Raw genomic sequence first — 20,663 nt, forward strand, 5'->3', positions numbered from 1 at the left:
TGTTTCAAATTTTTATTTTTTCCAGCGTTTCTTTTAAAAAAAAAAATGAATTGAATTTTTGATGATTTCCAAGTTCCAAATTATTCATTGTTTGTCCTATTTTTGTCTTTTCCCAATTTTTTTTTGTTCTGAATTTTTTTCATTTCGTTTTCCATTTGTTTCTTGCTAATGTGTGTGTGCACATACATACATTCAGTCAACATTATTATCATCCATTGTGTGCTGAATATTGGATTATCGATTAATATCATTTTGATTGGATGACCCTCCTCGTTTTTTTTCTAAATATAAAATTGATTATAGATCACCACAACTACTAACAATATTATTTTGTTGTTGTTGTTTTTGTAATTGTTGTTCATCAATATTATTATTATTATTCAACAATGACGATGAATTTGATAATAATAAATTATCTTCTTGTTCCGAACTACTCGTTGCTATAATCAATTCATTCTCATATTCAGATTCTGATTCATTATTACTACTATTATTTTGATTATCATCTTGATTTTTTATAGCTGCTTCTATTGTTGTTGACGTTAATGATGATAATTGTGATTTTGTTGATGATAATGGTGGTGGTTGATGAACATTAATTAGATTCGAATTTAATGCATTATTTTTATCAAACAAATTCGTTGATGTAGAAGAAATTCTTAGATCAATTTCCATTTCATTATCAGATGAATCTATCACAGACAATGTTTTTGTTGTTGTTGTATTTGTGACATCATTATTTATCAAATTGTTTCCAATCTATATATTCAATGATGATAGAAAAAAATAAAAATAGTAAAGATTCAAACAACAACAAAAATAAAAATAAAAAAGTCATTAGAGATTGGTACAAACATAGCAAATGAATATTATTAGTAGGGCAAATAAAAATAAAATTCAAGTTAGTCAATCTTAGACAATATCTTATCGAATAGAAATAAAACTTACGCTTATTTTTGGCCACAATTTTGTTTCATTTGATGATGATTCACCATCATTAATAAGAGTAGAATCAATAGGATTCTCATCAACTTTTAGTTGATCCTCTTCATCATCATCATCATCATCATCGTCATCATTATTAATATTGTTCGAATCTATTAATAATAATGATGATGATGATTCTGTGTTTGTAGATGATTTATTAAATGGTAATAAACTATTTCCAGTAACTGATGAAAATAATGATTGTGTTGTTGGCAATAAGGCTGATAATGCATATGATGGTATTGAAGATCGATCATTATTTTTACAATTGATAATTTCCGTCAGATTGTTTTGAGTATTTTGATCAGATACTGTACAATTGCTTTTAGATTTTGTACTAGTATTCATTTCCGGATTTTCAACCACACTTGCAGTTGTAGTTGATAATGGTGATATTGTTGTTGTAATAGTTTGATCAGTAGAATTTGTTGAAATAATACTTGTATTACTATCACTATTTTTAGTGTCCAAACTATTACGAAGATCATTATCGTTGATTCGATTACGCATTCTAGGATCTCTTGAAATCATAATATTACTTGATGATGATGATGGTAATGATGATTGTGATGATAATGATAATGGTTGTGGTTTGGTTATTATTACCGATTGTGATGGTGAAGATTTTTTCTGTCCAGTCATCATAAATGATTCAGTTGAAGATTTTGGAAAATTTGATTCTTGCACTTGATCTGTCGATTGATCTACAGTGTTTGTAAAATTTGTATTAATTCGAGGTGATGATGATGATAAATTATCAAAAAATCTTTTCAATCGTGGATCACATCTTAATGAATTATCCACCTGATAAGATTCATAATAAACAGAATAATCGATAGCATTTACTTCAACGCCAATCAATTTATATTTGATGACTAGATTTTGTGTATTAGATTTGATTACTTTATTTTCGGGTTTTATCGAAGTTACAGTAGTTGATAAAACTGTAGACTGTGTTGATATTGATGGTGATGGTCCACTACTGATATTCGAATTTGATGAAACATTTGTTACTACAGTTGTTGCTGTTGTTGTTACAATGTTAGGCACTAATCGATTAGAATTATTTAAACGTGGATCACGAATTCTAGGATCACGAGTTCTTGGATCTTGTGAAGGCTGCTGCGTTTGAACGGGTAACATTGATTGCGGTGAAGGATCTATGTTATTGTTGATACCAAAAGGTTTTGAATCCAATACAGGTTGACCACCACCACCATCTAATAATGGTTGCGGCAGACCAAATGGATTATGATGAGGTGAATTGAAATTCGATACATATGGAGGTGTTGCTTGATTGACATCTAAAACTGTAGATGGTTGAGCCATTGGTATTGGCGTAGGAGAAGGCTGTATTGGTGGTCCACCAAAAGCTGCCGGAAGAACAAAAGGTTGATTAGGCAAAATACGAAGATCTTCATCTTTCATCGAAGCTTCAATCAATCGTTTTTCTTCTTCACTAAGCTCTTCTGTTGTTGATGATTGTTGTTGTAATGTCGAACTATCTGATACAATCGTAGGATTAGGAAATTCTGTTGTCGTAGAAGGAGGGGGAGGATCAAGTATTGATTGTTGTTTACGTATTTCTTCTTCTTGTTTTAATTTTTGTTCTAATTCTTCAATTTCTTTTAAATGTATCATTTCATCATAATCATCCGTATCAAGTAAATCATTATAATAGCTTTGAATATGTGCTTCAATTACTTCATCATCTTCTTCCAATCTTGGTGTTGGTGGTTTTTCTTTCAATACAAGACCATCATCAATACTAAATAGATTACGTTTAGCACCAGTGTATGATTGTTCAGATTCTTTTAATTCTTGTTGCCATTTCCATGTTTCTAAAGAATTTTTCATTTTTTCATTTGGTGGTCCAAGTAAAACTTTACGTGTTTTATTCGATAATAATGCTAAATTTAAAAAAAAAGTATTTTTAAAAATATCACCAAAACATATAATCGATATTATTATTAATCTTACCATCATAATCATAATCATTTGAATCAGGATCATCAACATCTTTTATCCAATCATTTGGATTATTAATAGGCCAATATGGTTTTACTTCATCAGGAAATGTTCCCGAATCTAAATAACTTCGAAGTATTTCACGCATTTCATCAGTAAGCGTTTGATGACTGAAACGACAATTTTCTCCCGCATAACATTTAGTATTTGTATGAAAAAATTTACATGGAAATTCACTATGCATAAAAAGACAATCATCACCTTTACCTTGATTTTGAAATAAAATAAAACATTTTTTTATGACGAAAATAGAAATAAAAACTAATCAATATTATTGACATACCACAAAAACCTTGAAGATAAAATTTACATAATTCTTTACGTTTAGGAATAGATACATCATGCGAATATAAACAATCCGATCCTTTATGACATTTGCCTTCAATATAAAATCGGCATGGTGTTTTAAAAACACCAGTTTTCGATTCATTATCGGTTGAATTTTGTTTTTCTTTCGAACGACGTTTAAGCCTTGCAAATCGTCGTGCAGTATCCGGATCTAATATTCAAAAAGAAAAATTAATTTAATGAAAAAATAGAAAATAGAAAATCAGACACATGTGATTGACACACGTGCGTCATTTTTTTTTAGTCATCAAACTCACCATTGCCATGTAATTTTTTCATTATTTTCACTATTCTTGACATTAATTTTGATCGTTCTTGTTGTTGTTGTTGTGGTATATTACCATTTTTAAATAAATCACTTTCTTCATTAATTTTACAGCCTAATATTTCCATAAAAACATCAAATTCAATCAATTCAAAACGGAATTCTATTTCATCAGACAGTTCGACAGCATCGAATGATGAATCATTCAAATATTGTGTTATATCGAATGTATCACGTTGATTACTATTTGTCGCTACTATCGTCGTCGTCATCGTCGATGATGTTGGTGATGAGGATGGCTGTATCGAATTTGTCGTTGATAATGATGATGATGATGATGGTTCATTTAATAATGATGATTGTTGTTGTTGTTGTTGTAATTGATGCGTTGGTGGTGAAAATTTACGTTGTTTATTCATACCGGATAATACATTATTATTATCCATAATATTATTTATACGTTTTCTTTTTCGATTACCACGATCACCTCTTTTTTTGCCTCGTTTCGCTTGCGGTGGTGGTGGTCCTTTAGGTGGTAATGGTGCGGGAAAGAACTTTTCATCCCTAAAAAAACAAAATTGATTTTAGAAAAAATCGATCTTTTGGTTTTTCAAAGAAAAAAATACCTGCTATCAAAATTTCCTGAAAATTGTTGATGCAATGATGGTTGTGTTGTTGGTGGTGGACCAAATCTATTATCGATGATAATTCCTCCTCCTCCTCCACCATTATTCATAATTAAATCATTTTCTTTTGATCCTTCATCGAAATCTCTGATATGATCATTATCATCATCAGCAATTTCACCATCTTCAAGAATTTCACCTTCTTCAGTTTCATCGGTAGACATGATTAATAATGAATGATTGAGAATGAATGAATCAGATTCTATTGATTCTATTGATCTTCTTCTAAAGAATTTTTTTGTTTTTGGTTGAGTATTTTTTTTATCCTTATTGGTTTTTTTATGAACTTTTTCAATATCACCAAAACATATAGAAAGGATTTTGGCTATATGGAAAAAATGGAAAAAATTTTTGAATTAAAAATCAGTTAATCTATTGATTTTAGGAATTTTTTGTATTTTGGATGCCAGTTAATTAAATGATCTAAACATTCATCAAGGTGGAATTTCTGTTCATTTCAATCGAAATGAATTATTTTTTGTTTCTTGTTTTCGTTTGAAACAGTTTTTTTCTCCTTGAAACAATTTATATCAAAAATTTTTGCTCCTTTATTCGAAGAAGGATTCATATTTTCACTTTTATTCGATTAAATTCGAAAATGTTATTCGAAATGGTTCGATTGAATTTTTGTTTGGTTTCGTTTTCTCGTTTGTTGACATTATAGCCAACCATTATAGAAATAGGCCGATACGAGAGCTACAGAGTGAGAATATGAAGTAGCGGAAGGAAATTTTTTGTTTTGTTTTTTATTTCTAAAATTGAATTATACACGTAGATAGACAAACCTACAATGAGCACAATAAAACACTGGAAAAAACATCCAAAAAACAAAAACAAAGAATTTCACACACACAAAAAATTAGTATTCAAAAAAAAAAATTCGAATGTTTTTTCTCTAAATTGATGGACGAATTAATCGATTGTTTCGTTCCAAAAATCAACAAACAAAAAGAATTTTTTTTGCACGTACTTTTTTTGGGATCAGTTTTCAAGCTAAGAAAACCAAAAAAAAAACCAATAATTCAATTCCAATCTTTTTTTTTCCAGAAAAAACTAATTTGTTTTGTTTGTTTACAATTATCTCTCTCTCTTATTATATGGCTGATATTATTGTGGTCGTATCGATGAATCATCATCAACAACAACAACAACATCGATTACGAAATTGTTTCATCATAATATTCGAATTATCGAATTTCAAAAAAAAAGTTTACAAAGTAAATATTTCAACAAAAAAAAAAACGAGCAAAACAAATTCAATAAATTTAAAACTGGTTGGTAAAAAAAACTATATAGAAATTTTGTAATTATTACATTTTAGGGTTTGTTTATTTTATTTTTTATTTTTTTTTGATAAATCATCATTTTCATCATTTTCTTTGGGGATTTTTATACAAAACCAAAAAAAAAAAAAACGTAATAATAATTCGTTATCGTCGTCGTCAATAACAACAACATCAATTTCTCGCTTTCTTTATTTTGTTATCGACGTAGACACAATTTTGATTTAGCGAAAAACAAAAACTTGATTTCGAAACAATGTTTGGAGGACAATTTTTTTGGTGAGAGAAAAAATCGATACGCATGCGCGTTTCGAAAAAAAAAAAGAATGTAAAGGAAACTTGTCTCGGTCATACTCCCGCCGACGCCCTCAATTTAGAAGCTTTAAACAAAAAAGCAGAACTGAACATGCGCATTTCGAAAGAAAATCTTTAGCTAAAATACACCCAATCACAGATAAAGGGGTGTTTTTTGTTGTAAATAAATTTTTTTTGGAAAAATTTTCCAGAAAAAAAAGGTTAAAAAAAAATAATTCAAATTAAAAATTTATAATTACCTAATTTGTAATTTTAAATAATAAAGATGATCAAAACACAACAGCATTTACTTTCACACACCAACCTGAATTATCCTTTTTTTTCCAGTTTTTCTTTTCCAGGATTCTTATTTTTTCTGGATTTTCTTTCTTAATATTTTCCAAAAAATCCAAAAGAATTTCAAATTCTTTTTTTTTGCTCTAATTTCGGATTCCACGGTTCCAAAAGAAAAATTCAAATTTTTGATTGATGAAGTCAAAAAAAAAACAAAAGTGCGTTTCATTCATTCAAATTTTTTTCCGAATCCAATACGACAACACTATGGAGACAGATAATCACACAATTTTGAAAATTAGTGAAACAAAAAAGAAAAATATTCCACAAAACAATGATGTTTGATCGATAGTTGATGGAAATGATTGAAATTTTTTTTGATTATTTTCCGTAAAATGTTATTCTAAAAATATCATTTCTTTAGTTTTGGTTCGATCCTTTGCGATGTGTATGTGTGTTTGTGCTTGGTGCGAAATGCTCGAATAATATTTTCAATTTTCTCAAGATTTGTAATTGGTCAAGTTTTTTGTTTGTTTTCAAAAATCATTATTTTCGATTTTCTATTTCCACAACAACAACAAAACAAAAGAAAAGATGACGAATTTTCGATGTTCAAATTCAATAAAAATGATGATGATTTTTTCTGGGTTTTAAGATGGATAATTTGTTTTTTGTTTTTTACATTTTTTACTTAGTTTGTCCAAAAGATTGGTTGTATATGTGTATTGTGAGAGTGTTTTAGAGCGATATTTTACAGAAAAAATGGATGACGATGATGATGACGCAGTAAAGCGAAATATAAAAAAGAACAAATTCGAACAAAAAATTGAGTGAGCGAATGAGTGAGTGAGGAGGAGGAGCTGAGTAGCAACACAAATTGTCCGTGTCGTAAATGACGTGTCGCATTGTAATTTTTGTGAAAAAATTTCTTTTTTGGTTTTTAGTTTTTATCCAAATTTTTTGATGATGATAAAACTGATGATTTTTGATGGTGGTGGTGGTGGTAGAAAACTAAACAAACAAACAAACAACAAATCGATGATGATAAAATAACGGATGAATGAATTTAGTGGGAGTTATTCATTTTGCACTGATGATAATTTTTGATGATTTTTTTGTTTTTTTTTTTTTTGTTTATTTCGGGGGGCAAATTTATTGATTTATTTCAAAAATAATTTACTTTCAAGAAAAAAAACGCACATTTTTTTTTTGCCTTTATTTATCGATTCTAAAGAATTTTTTTTCCCCCCACAATAAATCAACGACAAAAGAAATCTTTTCTTTGTTTTTTCGATTGATGTTTCTTAAATTTACCTTTTTTTTCTCATTTAAATTTATTCAAAGTTTTGATTAAGTCAAAAAATAATCATTTTTTGAATTGTAATTTGGACAAACAAAAAAATCTTTCATTATGGATGGTAATAAATGAATCCAATAAAAAAAAATGCAATTTATGCATCACACATACATCATCATCATTATTATTATCATCAAAGGTTGATATATAAGAAAGATCTCAAGATCTCTCTTTTTGTTTGGAGATTGCGTTCTCCAAGTGATATAATAATCTGTCCTTTTTTTTCTCTCTTCTCACATGAAATGATACAGTGTATTTCTACACAGTGTCTTTGGAAAATAAAGGAAAAAATCATATCAATCAAATTATATTAGGCTTTAAAGCTTTTTTCTTTTTTTTCCGTAATTTTGTGTTTCCTTCTCTCACATCTCTTCATTTTTCGTTTTGATATCGATGAAAAAAGTTTCGTAACAAAAAGAGAAATGAAAAAATCAAATCAAATCAGTAATTTTTCGCATATGTGGTCGAGTTAGGTTAGGTTAGGTTGATGACTATGACTATGATTTATGGTTGAGTTAGGTTAGGTTGATGACTATGACTTTGATTTATGGTTGAGTTAGGTTAGGTTGATGACTATCATGTATTGACCGCGGCATATATGCATGAAATTACGGTAAATTTATTTTGAATTTCGCTAAAGAACGCCATCTAGATGTTTAGATTGAAAATTTTATTTGAATTTTTTTTTCAATTAATAATATCATAAAGTATAGATTGAAGTGGATAATATCGATTTGTTTTACATTTTTGATTATCATAATCATCATAATTTAATGCAAATGTCATTGATCCACCAAGATGATTATCCATAATCCATTGTGCTTTTATTGTTATGCTTTCATAATCATCATATGTAATCCATTCAAAATTACGATATGCATACGGAACTTTGGAATTTGGATCAAATATTTTTGTTGTATTTGGATCGGCAAGAAATTCACGTCCACATATTTCATTGAATGCAACTGGAACTATAGTGAAGATGTTAGAAAAATGCAAATCAGAAAAATGAATGAATAATAATTACCTTCAGTACCATTGGATAATGCATAAAGATTATGAAATTTTTGATTGACTAGAAAATATTTATAACCATAAAACGGTATACCGACCATTAACTTTAGACGTTGTAATCCTAATTGTAACATATAATTTACGGCAAAATTTACATTAAAATATTCAAAATATAATTTATCCAATCGGTTTGCATATAATGGTGAATTAAAATTTGTATATGGAAATGTATTTGGTGAATGAAAATCATATGTCATTAGATTAACAAAATCAACTAAATGTCCAATCGAACGAATATCATAACTTGTTTCAACAATATAAATATTTGGTGATAATGCAACACTTAATAAATATTGTTTACCATGATTATTTAATTTATGTTGAAAACGATAACGTATCATACGTAACAGTCGTGTAAATTGATGTTTACGTTGTTCAGGAAATTCCCAATCTAAATCAAAACCATCCAGGCTGAATCGATCCATTAATTGAATGATAGAATCAATAAATCTATTGATTTGAAAGAACAAAGGGTTAATCTTTTTGATCTAAAAATTCAGTCTTTAAAACTTACTTTTCAATATCTTTTGGATTATCAACAAATGACATATCACCAGTACCGATTGAAATGAGAAAATTTTGTTCCATAATTGTTTTATTCGTTGTTGTTGTTGTTGTTGTTGACATAACTTTACGTATATAATCATCCATCAATGGACTTATTGTAACATTATAACCATTTAAATGTGCAAATGAAAATATCCAATCCGAACATAATTTGAATTTTAATTGATCAATTGGAATTAGATGTTCTGGTTTTTCGACCAACAGATAACAAACGCGTTTTGGTTGATTGGATTGATCACTATTCTTTATAATAATGAGGATTATTATTGAAAATAACAGCAGAAAAAATTGGAAAAATCCCATAGGGATATTCCTTTTTCGATGATATGATTGTATTGGATGCGTCATTTTTTGTCGAATGATTAGAGCCAAAATCGATGATGTTTTTGAATGTTTTTTTGATGAACATCTGGCTGATGATTATCATTGTTTACAATCAATCAATGATATCGATGATCACAAGAACAATCATCATCTGATTTTGATAATGATCCGATATTTGTTTCGTTTTTTTCGCCTACATTTTTCAAATTCAATGAATGAAAATTGCATGTAAATCATATTTCACTGCATTCGATAATGAAATTCGATCAAATCATCATTATCAATATTGACAGACAACATTGATATACTGAGCCAGTTTTTTCGGATTATCCTTGTCTTTTTCAATTTAATATCTAAATTTTTTTCAATTCAAATCAATTTGAAATCAACAAAAAATCGAAATGATTCAGCAAAAAAAGCAAAAAATTCCATTCGAATTCGAAAAATCGAATCCTAAGAGAAAGTTTCCCAGAAAATTTCGAACTTGAAATAGAAAAAAAGTTTCCAGAAAAAAATTTTCACTTTTTCATTTTGAAAAGAAAAAAAAAGGTTATAGAAAAACTGGTGGCGCCACCACGCTATTGTGTTTCTCTGGTTTGTTGTGTTCGATTTTTCTGGTTGGTTATTTTATTGCGTGCTGCTCATAATAATATGGCTTCCAAATTGTACTCGTTATAGTCGTCGTCATCGTGTTTTTTTCTGGTGTTGTTTTTGTCCAAAGCCAAAACGTTGTTCCATTTCTTTTTGTTTTTTTCGTTTCACTCAAAGACAACAACAAACAAACAGAAAAAAACGAGCCACATTTATTAGTTTTCTGTTTGCCAAATTGAAAACGAAAAAGAAAACCGATCGAATCGAGAAGAAAAAAAGAAAACCCGTTGTTGATTTTTTTTGTTCCTGTTTGGAGTGGGGACGATAAAAAAATCGTCATCGTTAAATAATAATACTATCTATTTCTGTGTTCCAGAACGAGCAGAAAAAAACAAACAAAGTTTCTCTTTTTATTTTGGAAGTCAAAAAAACTTGATTAATAATTTTTGGTACGATTTTCGATTTCACAAAACGAATACGTGGTGTGATTATCATTTTCTTCAGCGAGCTACTGTGTGTATTTTCATCCATTTATGTTTGTGTTGTTTTGTTTTGTTTTCAATTGTGTCCATCCAATCAATTGTCTTTTTGGTCATCATCCAAATTAAACAATTAAACATCAACCAAGCGAGAAAATGTCCGTACATTATAAATTCAAAAGTGGTAAAGAAGCCCATACAATTACATTCGATAGTCTACATATATCGGTTGGTGAATTAAAAAAAGCCATTATGCAACAAAGAAAAATTGGTAAAAGTGCCGATCTTGATCTAGAAATAACAAATGCTCAAACTAAAGAAGGTAAATAGTAATTTTTCCTATTTTTGTAATTTATAAAATTTTTACAATTTGATCATTATTATTTTTAGTATATAAAAATAATTCAACATTAATACCTAAAAATACATCTGTGATTGTTGCCCGTGTACCTGTGGCAAATTCGAATAAAAAACAATGGAACAAAAATAATAATAATAATAATAATTCAAACAGTGGAAATAAAGTAATTGTAAGTTGAATTCATTTCTTTATAAATCTTTTGTCGAATTCGAATGTTTTTAATGTTGAAATTTTCAATTTTTTCATGAAAAAAGGATAATACATCATCATCATCAAATATGGGAACATTATCTACTGTTGGTGGTAGTGCTGCTAATAGTTCTGAAGAGGATAAAATCAAAGAAATGTTAACACAATCAACCAAAGATTATGATCCATCCAAATATGCAAGAGGACGTGGACCAATGGGACCATTACCACCAAATTATACTTGTTATCGTTGTGGAAAACCTGGACATTATATTAAACATTGTCCAACAAATAATATTGATGTTAAACGTAGTACGGGTATACCACGTAGTTTTATGATAACAGTTGGACCTGAACAAAAAGGTGCAATGATAACAGCAAATGGTGAATATGCTGTACCAATTATTGATCAGTAAGTTTTACAAATTTCAATGATAGAGTATTGTCTTGATATTAATGTCTGTATCTTTATTTCATTTTGTTTTGTTTTTTTAACAACAGTGTTGCATATAAAGAAGTGAAAAAAGAAAAAGCACCATTTTCCGAAAGTGAAAACGAATTGAATGCTGAACAACAACAAAAAATCGAAATACCTGAAGAGCTACAATGTTCATTATGTAAAAATCTATTACAGGATGCCGTACTGGTACCATGTTGTGGCAACAGTTTCTGTGATGAATGTAATTTTATTGGTCGATTTATAAATTATAATATAATTATCTATTTATATTCTTTAAAATTATCATTACTACTATCATTATTATTATTATCATTATCATTATTATCTTTTTTTTCCATTCAACAAACAAAAAGTAGTAGTTCTAAAAAAAATTATCTATTTATCTCTTTAGTAGCATGACAAAATGATTTCAAGTCGATCACTTTAACCTTTTCAATTTTTTCATTTTGAAAAATGCTTTTTTTTAATTTATTGAATATCATTGAACAAAATCATATTTTTCTTCATCTCGCATTTATTATTATTGGTTCGAGAGGGAAAAAAATTGTTCGTCGAACAAAATGACCAAAAAAAACAAATTGGCATATGATTCTCATCGTACCATTGTTCCAAATTGTTGGTATCATGAACGAAAACCAAGCGAGATATGGACTTACTGCTGAAAGCATCATCGAATATACAGAGAGAGAAAAAAAATTGATTATTGAAAAACTTGTGATAAATTATAAATTTGTGATAAAAAACCAAAATAATTGATAATTTGATAAAAATTGAATTTTTTTAAAAAAAATTCAATTTTAATTTGTCAAAACAAAACTTTGATTTTTTCTTTTAAAAAAAAAATATTTTGATTATTACTTTTTTTTTGAAAAAATAATTAACTTTAATGATCAAAATTTTACACACAAAAAAACCTTGATTAATGAATTCTGTTTTGGTCGATCAGGTGATATCGATTCTTGTTCAGAATCGGTTTTTTACCTGGCGACAAAAAACATGACAAAAGAATTGACGAATAAAAAATAATAATGATAACAAATTGACAAAAAAAAATGACGATGATCATGACCAAAACACAACTAATCAATTTTCTTTTCCAGAATTTCATAAAGTAAAATGCGGTTTGTATAAGAGCATCAACCAAAAATCTGAAAAAAAAACATCGCAAAGTTTTTATCAAATATTTTTTTCAACTTATTTCCTTTATGTTTTTTTTGTTTTGTTTGTTTTTTTACCATATTTATAATGATCTTTTTTTTCTCTCTTTTTTTCGTTGTTTTTTTCAAAAATTTTTCTTTGAAAAAAATTCTAGGCATACGATTATTATTACTGGAATCGGATAATCATGAATGTCCAAGTTGTCATGAACAAAATGTTTCACCCGATAATCTTATACCGAATCGTTTTTTACGTTTATCAGTGGATAAATTTCGTAAGGAAACTGGATTTAATGCTAGTAGAATGGTTAAAGCGGATCAAACAAACGATAATGGCGGCAAAATGGATGATAATGGTAATGTTCAAGAAGATGATGGCGAAAATCGAATAAAAAATGAAAATTCTGATCAAGAATGTTCAAATGATATGGAAAAAGATGTTGATAATAACGATGATGCGAACAATGTAAAAATCGAAAAAATCGATAATGATGATGATGATGGCAAAACAACAAGTATTACTAATGATAATGATGATGACAATCATAATAATGATATTATCGATAATAATGATGAATCAATAATGGTTAAGAATGATGAAAAAGAAGAAATTATTGATGATGATGATGATGATGAAAAACTTTTAGCGGATAATAATGATGGTGATCATCGAGATGATGATAATCAAAAAGATGATGAAAGTGAAAAAATTACCGATAATAATGATGTTGTTGTTGAAAGAAAAAGGTATGTGGTTGAAAAGAATTTTTTGAAAGTTTTTGAAATTGAAATTTAATTTTTGTTCGCTGTTCAAATTTCCATTATAGCAGTAGTGATAGAAATCCAATACCAACCACTAGCCGTACTGATTCGGAATCATCATCCTCATCAACAGCATCGTCGTCAGCGTTGTTGTCGTCGTCGTCATCGACAAATAGAATTGGATCAAATCAATTAACTGTGATTGGTGGTGGTAATGTATTACCACCACCGCCACATATTTTTGGTCAATTTCATTCAAATTTTTCAAATAATCGATTTCGGGTAAGTTTTTTTTTCAAATAACCCTTTCCTCCCCTGACTAAATACTTATTCCGCAATCATAATCATCTTTCAAATCAATTTTTCGCTAGAATCATATGCATATGGGTATACGATCACATAATCGTGTCCAGCCATCAATATTACCACGACCACATGGAATGTTACCATTACCACCACGATTATCATCACATCAACAGAATCGTAATCTATTACAATCATCAGATAATTCGACTACTGCTACAGGTGCATCAACAGTTCCATTTCCACCACCACCAGTTCCATTACCACCTGGTTTAAGTCAAATGGGTTTACCACCAATACCACCACCACCACCATTACCAGCATTTTTTGCCGGACAAATTCATCGTAATCCATTATATGATAATACAATGTATGGTTTAAATAATCGTATGGGTTCGTTGAATCCATTACATATTCCATATGGACCAAATGGTCTTGATCCATTAACAGCTGCTGCATTGAACGGTAGTCGTTCATTAATGGATAATCATCCTCATCATTATTATTCATCATCATCATCATCATCGCGTAAATATGATGATTATGAAGATCAATTAGAACGTTTTAATCGACAACTTGAATCTCGAAGTCGTTCACGTTATGATGATCGTGATCGTTCTGGACGATCAATAATTGATAATCGAAGACGTAGTCGTTCACGTTCACCATCTTCTAGTCATCATCATCATCATCAACAACAACAACGTCAACGTAATCGTCGTTCACGTTCACGATCAATATCATCAAGAGGTTCATCACCATCAAGTATACGTTCAAATCGATCACCATCATCAAATACAAATCGTCGTCATCATCATCATCGTTCTAAACGTTCAACATCACGTGAACAATATGAATCAAGAAATCGAGATGATGATCGTCGTAGTCATCATCGTGATCATAGTGATCGTCAACGATCATCACAAACACATCGATCATCACGTTCACCATCATCATCACATTATCATAATAGATATGGATCGAATGTTGTAGGTGGTGGTAGTAAATCATCATCATCATATCATGTCGGCAACAATCCATCCATCAGCAGCAGCCATCGACAGAATAGAAGTGGTGGTAGTAACGAAGATAGTAATCGACAAAGATCTCGTTCACGTTCTTATTCAAAATATGATAAAAGGTTTGTGTGTGTGTGTTTGATTGAACAGAATATTCTTACAGAATAAGCATTTTTTTCATATGAAAAAAAATGATGGAATTTTTCCTTTTTTTTTGTTTAGAGGTGAATATGAAGAACAAAGAAACCGTGAACAACAACATTATCGTAGTGGTGGTGATCATCATGATAAAATTCATAATGATGACAGTCGCCATAAGTCATCATCATCATCTGGTACACGCTCGAAACGTGAATCTTCTTATCATTCCAGTCGAACTGCAGCAATTGCTGACAAAGATGAATCATCTTTAACGATAAAACAACATCGATCATCATCATCACAACATAATAATAAATATGATCATCCGGATCATTCTATCGATGATGATCATCAACATCATAGACGAAAACGTAACCGTAATGAATATGATGATGATGATGATAATCAAAGAATGATCGATCTAGATAGACGAATGATGAATGAATTTGATTCAAATAATTTTGATTATATTCGACCGAAAGGTTTGTTTGTGTTTCAAAAATCATAATTTGGGAAAAATATGTGTTTTATTTTAACTTTTTTTGTTCATTTCTATCCTGTCTAGAATCCAATTTGATCGATATTAAATTACAAGATGATGATGATGACAAAAATGAGCAACAACAAGATGATGATAAACGCCAAAATGATTCGGGTAATGAGGATGATCTGGATGATGATGACGAAAAACCAATCAAAGAATCAAAATCGATTACAGGCAAGACAATTCATGGTTCTCGAACTAGCCATAGATCAAAAGGAAAATCATCATCATCGATTACCAGTCAGAAGAAAAAGAAAAAAAGCCGAAGTCATCATAGTGAATCAAGTAGTAGTAGTGAAAGTAGCTCAAGTAGTAGTGATGATGATGATGATAGTTCTTCTTCATCTTCATCCGAGGATGACGACGACGACGACGATGATGGTGCTACATCAACAACATCGAATGCTGAATCAATACCGGAATCGAAAGAAATTAAATCAAAGAAAAAATCAAGAAACCATCATGATGGTGATGATGATCGAAAAAAAGATTCAAAAAATCGAATCGAAACATCAACAAAATCCGAACATCATCGTGATCGAAATAGTAAACATTCGAAAAATAAATCAACTAAACATCATTCGAAATCAACTTTAAAATCATCATCTGATTATCATGGCCATCATCAACATCAAAGTAAATCAAAATCATCATCATCAAAAAATGAAAAATCTTTGAAAAATTCCACTGCTAAATCATCATCATTGACAAAACAAGATGAGAATAAGGGTAGCAGCAGTAGTAAACGTTCGAAAAGATCCAGTAAAGATGTTGATGATGATGAATCAAAGATTAAGGAAAAAGAAGAAGAAAATAATACTTTGGTCCCCTCTTCTGTAATCGATATTATGGCATTGGAAAATAATAATAATACTCAAAAGAAAACTTTAACAGAAAAGGAAAATAATAATGAAGAAGAACAATGTAACGATGAACAACAACAACTATCAAGTGATGTTCCAGTACAAGAAGAAAAAACCCCCGAACATTCGATTAATAATGTTGAACAAATGAAAGAATTATCTGTTGGACAAATAGAAAAAGTACAACATGAACAGCAACAACAAGATAAAGAAGAAGAAGATTTCGGTACTGTTATTAACAAAAAAAGTAAGCTTAAAAAATTTTCTTTTTACAAAAATATATACACATTGAACATAAACACACAGAGAAAAACAAATTACAAGTTGTAAAAACTTTATATTAATTATATTTGCTTTTTTGTGTATGTATGTTTTCTAATTAATCTAGATTTATTGGAAGAAGATTTATTACCGCCTCCACCAATATCGGTAGTATCATCTAAGAAAATATCATTTGTAAATAAAATAAAGACGACGACTACAAGTAACAACAAAGAATTGCCGAAAAATAAAATTGATCAAGATGATGTTGAAATAAAAATACAAGAAGATTATAGCGATTTAGAAAGTGAAGATAATGTTGTGAATAAGGCCGCTAGTAGTTCTGCTGTTACAATTGCTGCTGATCATATCGGTGAAACATTGAATCGATCAGAACAGAATGACAAACGTAAAATTATTAAAGCGAATAAAAAACTTTCGGATGATTCGATCGTTGATGGTGATGGTGTTAAAAATATGAACGACGATGGTGTTAACGATGATAATGTTGTTGGTAGTGGCCGTAAACATTCGAAAGTAATACAAACAAATGAACAAGGTAAATTATTAGTATCATTTTCAATTGGACAACAAAAACAAAAACGTTCATCACGTGATAATGATAATGAACATTCGAAAGAATCATCTGCAAAACTTAAATCAAAAATAAGTTTAAAAGAAAAATCAAAAGAAAGTGTTAAAAGTGAATCATCTTCATCATCGAAGTTATCGAAACATGATTCTTCTTCGGAACATCGACATAAAAAAGATAAAGAACGTTCAAAAGATAAGAAAAAAGATCGATCAGATAAAAAAGATCGTCACTCTCATCATCATTCATCATCATCATCGTCGTCGAAAAATAAAGATAAAGATTCAAAGGATAAAGATAAAGAAAAAATGGATTCATCATCCAAATCTAAATCATCATCATCATCAAAGGATAAAAAACGTGATAAAGAAGAGAAACGTCATCATTCATCATCATCGACATCTTTGACAACATCGACAACAACAACAAAATCAAAACGTTCACATCGTAAACGTTCACATTCAGAAAGTTCCGCAGAAGAAGATAATAATAGCAATGGTGGTGATGGTGGTAGTAGCGGCGATGAACAAAATGATTCAGGTAAATTATCATCTGTAAAATTTTCAATAGTAAAAAAGAAAATCAAATCGGCTATTGATCCAATTTCATTTAAACATTCATCATCATCATCAACAACAACAAAGAATAAAAATTCAAGTGATAAAAAATCATCATCATCCTCATCATCACATTCAAGACGTTAAATGAATTATTATTTTCTTTTAAAAAACAGAAATTTGTATTTTTTCTTATTACTTTTGCATAAAAAACAACAACAAACAGAAACAACGAAAACAAACTCACTCGCACTATTTTCATCAATTTCCGGGGGCCATTCATTGTCGAAATAGCCAAAATTATGAATAATGATTATGTGTCCAAACACACACAGTTACTTTACTCCTTTTTTTTTTGTATTTTTTTCTTTCATTCACTAGCTCTATCTGATGATTAATTACACACACACACACACACACCAAACATGAACTGATTATATGAATTCTGTGTTTTGTTTTGTTTCAATTCTGCAAAAAATGTCAAACTTTGTTTCAACAAAAAAAAAAATTCATTTTCTTTGGATTCAATCCACACATGGCCGACAAAAATTGTTGTTTATACACACCATACATGTATTCCTGTACAGAATTTATTCGTATCAATCTTTTTTCTTTCTCTCTTCACATTTTTCATTCATTCATTTTTCTTTTTGTTTTTTCCTTTTTTGGCTTGTTTGTCGTATTAATAAATGATGACAAATTTTCTGTTGTTTTTTTGGTTGTGTGCACCAAGTGAAACAAATAAATTGATGAATTCTGTTGCTGCTTGATTCTTGATTTGTTTGAATTCAAAAATGATTTTTTTGTTTTTCGTTTGTTTCGTTTTGTTTGATGAAGGAAATTTACGCGCCAAAAAATTCAAAATTACATTTGTTTTCTTTCTTCGGTTCGTTGATTAAAACTATAAAAAAAACAAATTTCAAATGACTATAATGATGGTGTAATCAAAATCAAAAAACAAAGCAAAAAATGTCACCCATCAAAGTTGCTTGTCGATTGTTGTTGTTGTTGATATCGATAGTTGTTGTTGTTGTTGTTATTTGTAAATGTAAAACAACAACAACTAATTTACAACTAATATTATTATTATTATTATTACATATTATAAGCATCATTAAACGAACAATATTATTATTGCCCATTATAAACTATTATTATCATTATCAATGGATGCAAACAATGTTTTTATGTTTAAAACAATTATATGCTGTTGTTCGCTTAGTTTGTTTGTTTGTTTTCATGAATTAATTGGCGAATAAAGTGTGTGTGTGTAATGGTACACTGTAGACATTTATTTATCTATTTTTTCCCTCGTTGTTGTTGGTGTCGTAAAAAAAAGTTGAAAAATACAGATTTTTGATGGCAAAATGGTTTGCCATTTGGTTCGTTCATCATCGTCAACCAGCAATGTTCTGGAAGATAATTCGTTTTTTTCGTTTTGTTTGTTTGTTTCATCCGATATTCATTAGGATGTGGAGACGAAGCAGCGACGAAGACCGAACGAAAACAATGGTAGTGATTGGTTAATTTGTTTGCAAGCAAAAATCAGAATTTTTCCAATTTTTATCGATTTTTTTGGATCACTTTTGATTCTTTTTTTTCTGTTTTTCAAATTCAAAAATAAAGTCTATTCTGTTCTGTTCTTGTTGTTTTTGAATAAAGAAGTTTCAGGAAGAACAGAAAAAAAAGTTTTCATTTTTCTTTCTCATCATCAGTATGATGATGAGAATCAAAAAAAAGAAAAACATCATAAAACATTTATCATTGGGAAAAACATTCGAGAAGAAAGCGAAACTTGAAAATTATTATCCGATTTCTTCTTGCCAAGGTTGTTGTCTTACCGATCTTGGAAATTTTTTCCAGAAAAAAAAAAGTTTTGTTGCTATTGTTTCGGGAAAATTTCCCAAACTTTTGTTTTCCACCCGAACAGAAAAAAATTATTTAAAACCGATTTTTCATGAATTTCTTCGTTCATTGTCTAATTGATTTTCTATTTCGTAAATGTTCGGGAAAGAAAGCAAACTGAATTTAGCAAGGTAAAAATTGCAAGGTAAAAAAACCTTGGAAAAGAAAATCTATTATTCATTCGTATACCATCCATTATAATATAATTGGTTTTCTGGTTGATCTGGTTGATTGGTGGAAAAATTTCTGTTAGTCGGTCGGTCACCGACAAACAGAAACAGAAAATTGCTAATCCACCATATATGATGATAATGATGACCAAGAAAGAAGAAAAAGTAAGCTTCGCTGCATTGCATTTTTCAATCCATCATTTTTTCGTTTTGTTTTGTTTGGATAATAATTTATCCTTGTCCAATTCAATCTAATAACAGAGAATTTTTCATTGTTTTTTTCTGGTTGTTGTCTATGTGTGTCTATGTAGGATTCAAATGTCACGATATTTTTTTTGTGTATGAAACAAAACAAATAACCCCGGACTAGCCTGAATTGGACAAAAATAAATAAATGGTAGTTTTGACTGGTTGAGTTTGTTTGTTTGGTTGTTGATAATGACAATTTTACATGTCTTCATTTGGAGGTTTGCTAGTTTTTTTTTCTTTTTTTCTCGTCAATTGATTTGATTAGAAAAATGCACCAAAAATCCCTTCAATCACATGATTTGTAACTAATTTTCTGATGAATCAGGAATCAGAAAACGAAATTATTCATAAAAGAAAATCTTATTATTTATTGAAAGATTGATTGTTTGCTTTATTTTAGGACATTTATTCAAAAGTACATTCAAAAGGGGAAAACAAACAAGCAAAGAAGAAAATCAATGATTAATCCCAATGTATAAATATTCAATCTTTGATTTGATGTTTTGTGTGTGTGTGAGTGCAAGTGTGCATTTGACAAGTGTTTGTCAAATGT

The 20,663-nt window shown here is 29.3% G+C and overlaps 3 protein-coding genes across 4 annotated transcripts; 1 reads left to right on the plus strand and 2 right to left on the minus strand.

The window, feature by feature from the left end:
* Nucleotides 1-39: 39 nt before the first annotated feature.
* On the minus strand, nt 40-7,210 carry LOC113797691 (uncharacterized). The gene is made up of 7 exons (XM_075821931.1): nt 6,152-7,210; nt 4,255-4,639; nt 3,621-4,192; nt 3,299-3,514; nt 2,968-3,222; nt 949-2,897; nt 40-759 (listed from the first exon to the last, which is right to left on the minus strand). The coding sequence occupies exons 2-7, from the start codon at nt 4,476-4,478 to the stop codon at nt 298-300; spliced, it is 3,678 nt and encodes a 1,225-aa protein (XP_075678046.1). The 5' UTR covers nt 4,479-4,639; nt 6,152-7,210; the 3' UTR covers nt 40-297.
* Nucleotides 7,211-8,171: 961 nt separating this feature from the next.
* On the minus strand, nt 8,172-9,926 carry LOC113797692 (acidic mammalian chitinase-like). The gene is made up of 3 exons (XM_027348112.2): nt 9,131-9,926; nt 8,570-9,066; nt 8,172-8,513 (listed from the first exon to the last, which is right to left on the minus strand). The coding sequence occupies exons 1-3, from the start codon at nt 9,529-9,531 to the stop codon at nt 8,230-8,232; spliced, it is 1,182 nt and encodes a 393-aa protein (XP_027203913.2). The 5' UTR covers nt 9,532-9,926; the 3' UTR covers nt 8,172-8,229.
* Nucleotides 9,927-10,080: 154 nt separating this feature from the next.
* snama (something that sticks like glue) lies at nt 10,081-18,556 on the plus strand. Of its 2 annotated transcripts, none has more exons than XM_075822042.1 (10): nt 10,081-10,899; nt 10,968-11,107; nt 11,193-11,539; nt 11,629-11,807; nt 12,900-13,491; nt 13,575-13,788; nt 13,878-14,950; nt 15,051-15,451; nt 15,535-16,623; nt 16,765-18,556. In XM_075822042.1, exons 1-10 carry the CDS (start codon nt 10,734-10,736, stop codon nt 17,931-17,933), a joined length of 5,370 nt encoding a protein of 1,789 aa, XP_075678157.1. In that variant the 5' UTR covers nt 10,081-10,733; the 3' UTR covers nt 17,934-18,556. The 2 variants fall into 2 exon arrangements, with proteins under 2 accessions (XP_075678157.1, XP_075678156.1); XM_075822041.1 differs by having other exon boundaries at nt 10,082-10,899; nt 13,572-13,788.
* The last annotated feature ends 2,107 nt before the right edge of the window (nt 18,557-20,663 follow it).

The sequence above is a fragment of the Dermatophagoides pteronyssinus genome, unplaced genomic scaffold (genome assembly GCF_027571235.1).
Source record: "Dermatophagoides pteronyssinus isolate colony J.1.1.1.1 unplaced genomic scaffold, Derpt_VIB-CSIC_2022.12 sq0014, whole genome shotgun sequence".
Classification (NCBI taxonomy): domain Eukaryota; kingdom Metazoa; phylum Arthropoda; class Arachnida; order Sarcoptiformes; family Pyroglyphidae; genus Dermatophagoides; species Dermatophagoides pteronyssinus.

Excerpts from the sequence above, each read along its gene's own strand:
- LOC113797692 (XM_027348112.2), bottom strand. The coding sequence starts at position 9,531 with ATGACGCATCCAATACAATCATATCATCGAAAAAGGAATATCCCTATG. Across the intron at positions 9,067-9,130 it reads AATCCAAAAGATATTGAAAA|ATTTATTGATTCTATCATTC; the intron begins GTAAGTTTTAAA and ends TCAAATCAATAG. Across the intron at positions 8,514-8,569 it reads ATTATCCAATGGTACTGAAG|TTCCAGTTGCATTCAATGAA; the intron begins GTAATTATTATT and ends TCTTCACTATAG.
- LOC113797691 (XM_075821931.1), bottom strand. The coding sequence starts at position 4,478 with ATGTCTACCGATGAAACTGAAGAAGGTGAAATTCTTGAAGATGGTGAA. Across the intron at positions 3,223-3,298 it reads TTATCTTCAAGGTTTTTGTG|GTAAAGGTGATGATTGTCTT; the intron begins GTATGTCAATAA and ends TTCAAAATCAAG. Across the intron at positions 760-948 it reads AATTGTGGCCAAAAATAAGC|ATTGGAAACAATTTGATAAA; the intron begins GTAAGTTTTATT and ends TTGAATATATAG.
- snama (XM_075822041.1), top strand. The coding sequence starts at position 10,734 with ATGTCCGTACATTATAAATTCAAAAGTGGTAAAGAAGCCCATACAATT. Across the intron at positions 11,540-11,628 it reads GCTGTACCAATTATTGATCA|TGTTGCATATAAAGAAGTGA; the intron begins GTAAGTTTTACA and ends TTTTAACAACAG. Across the intron at positions 13,492-13,571 it reads GTTGTTGTTGAAAGAAAAAG|CAGTAGTGATAGAAATCCAA; the intron begins GTATGTGGTTGA and ends TTTCCATTATAG.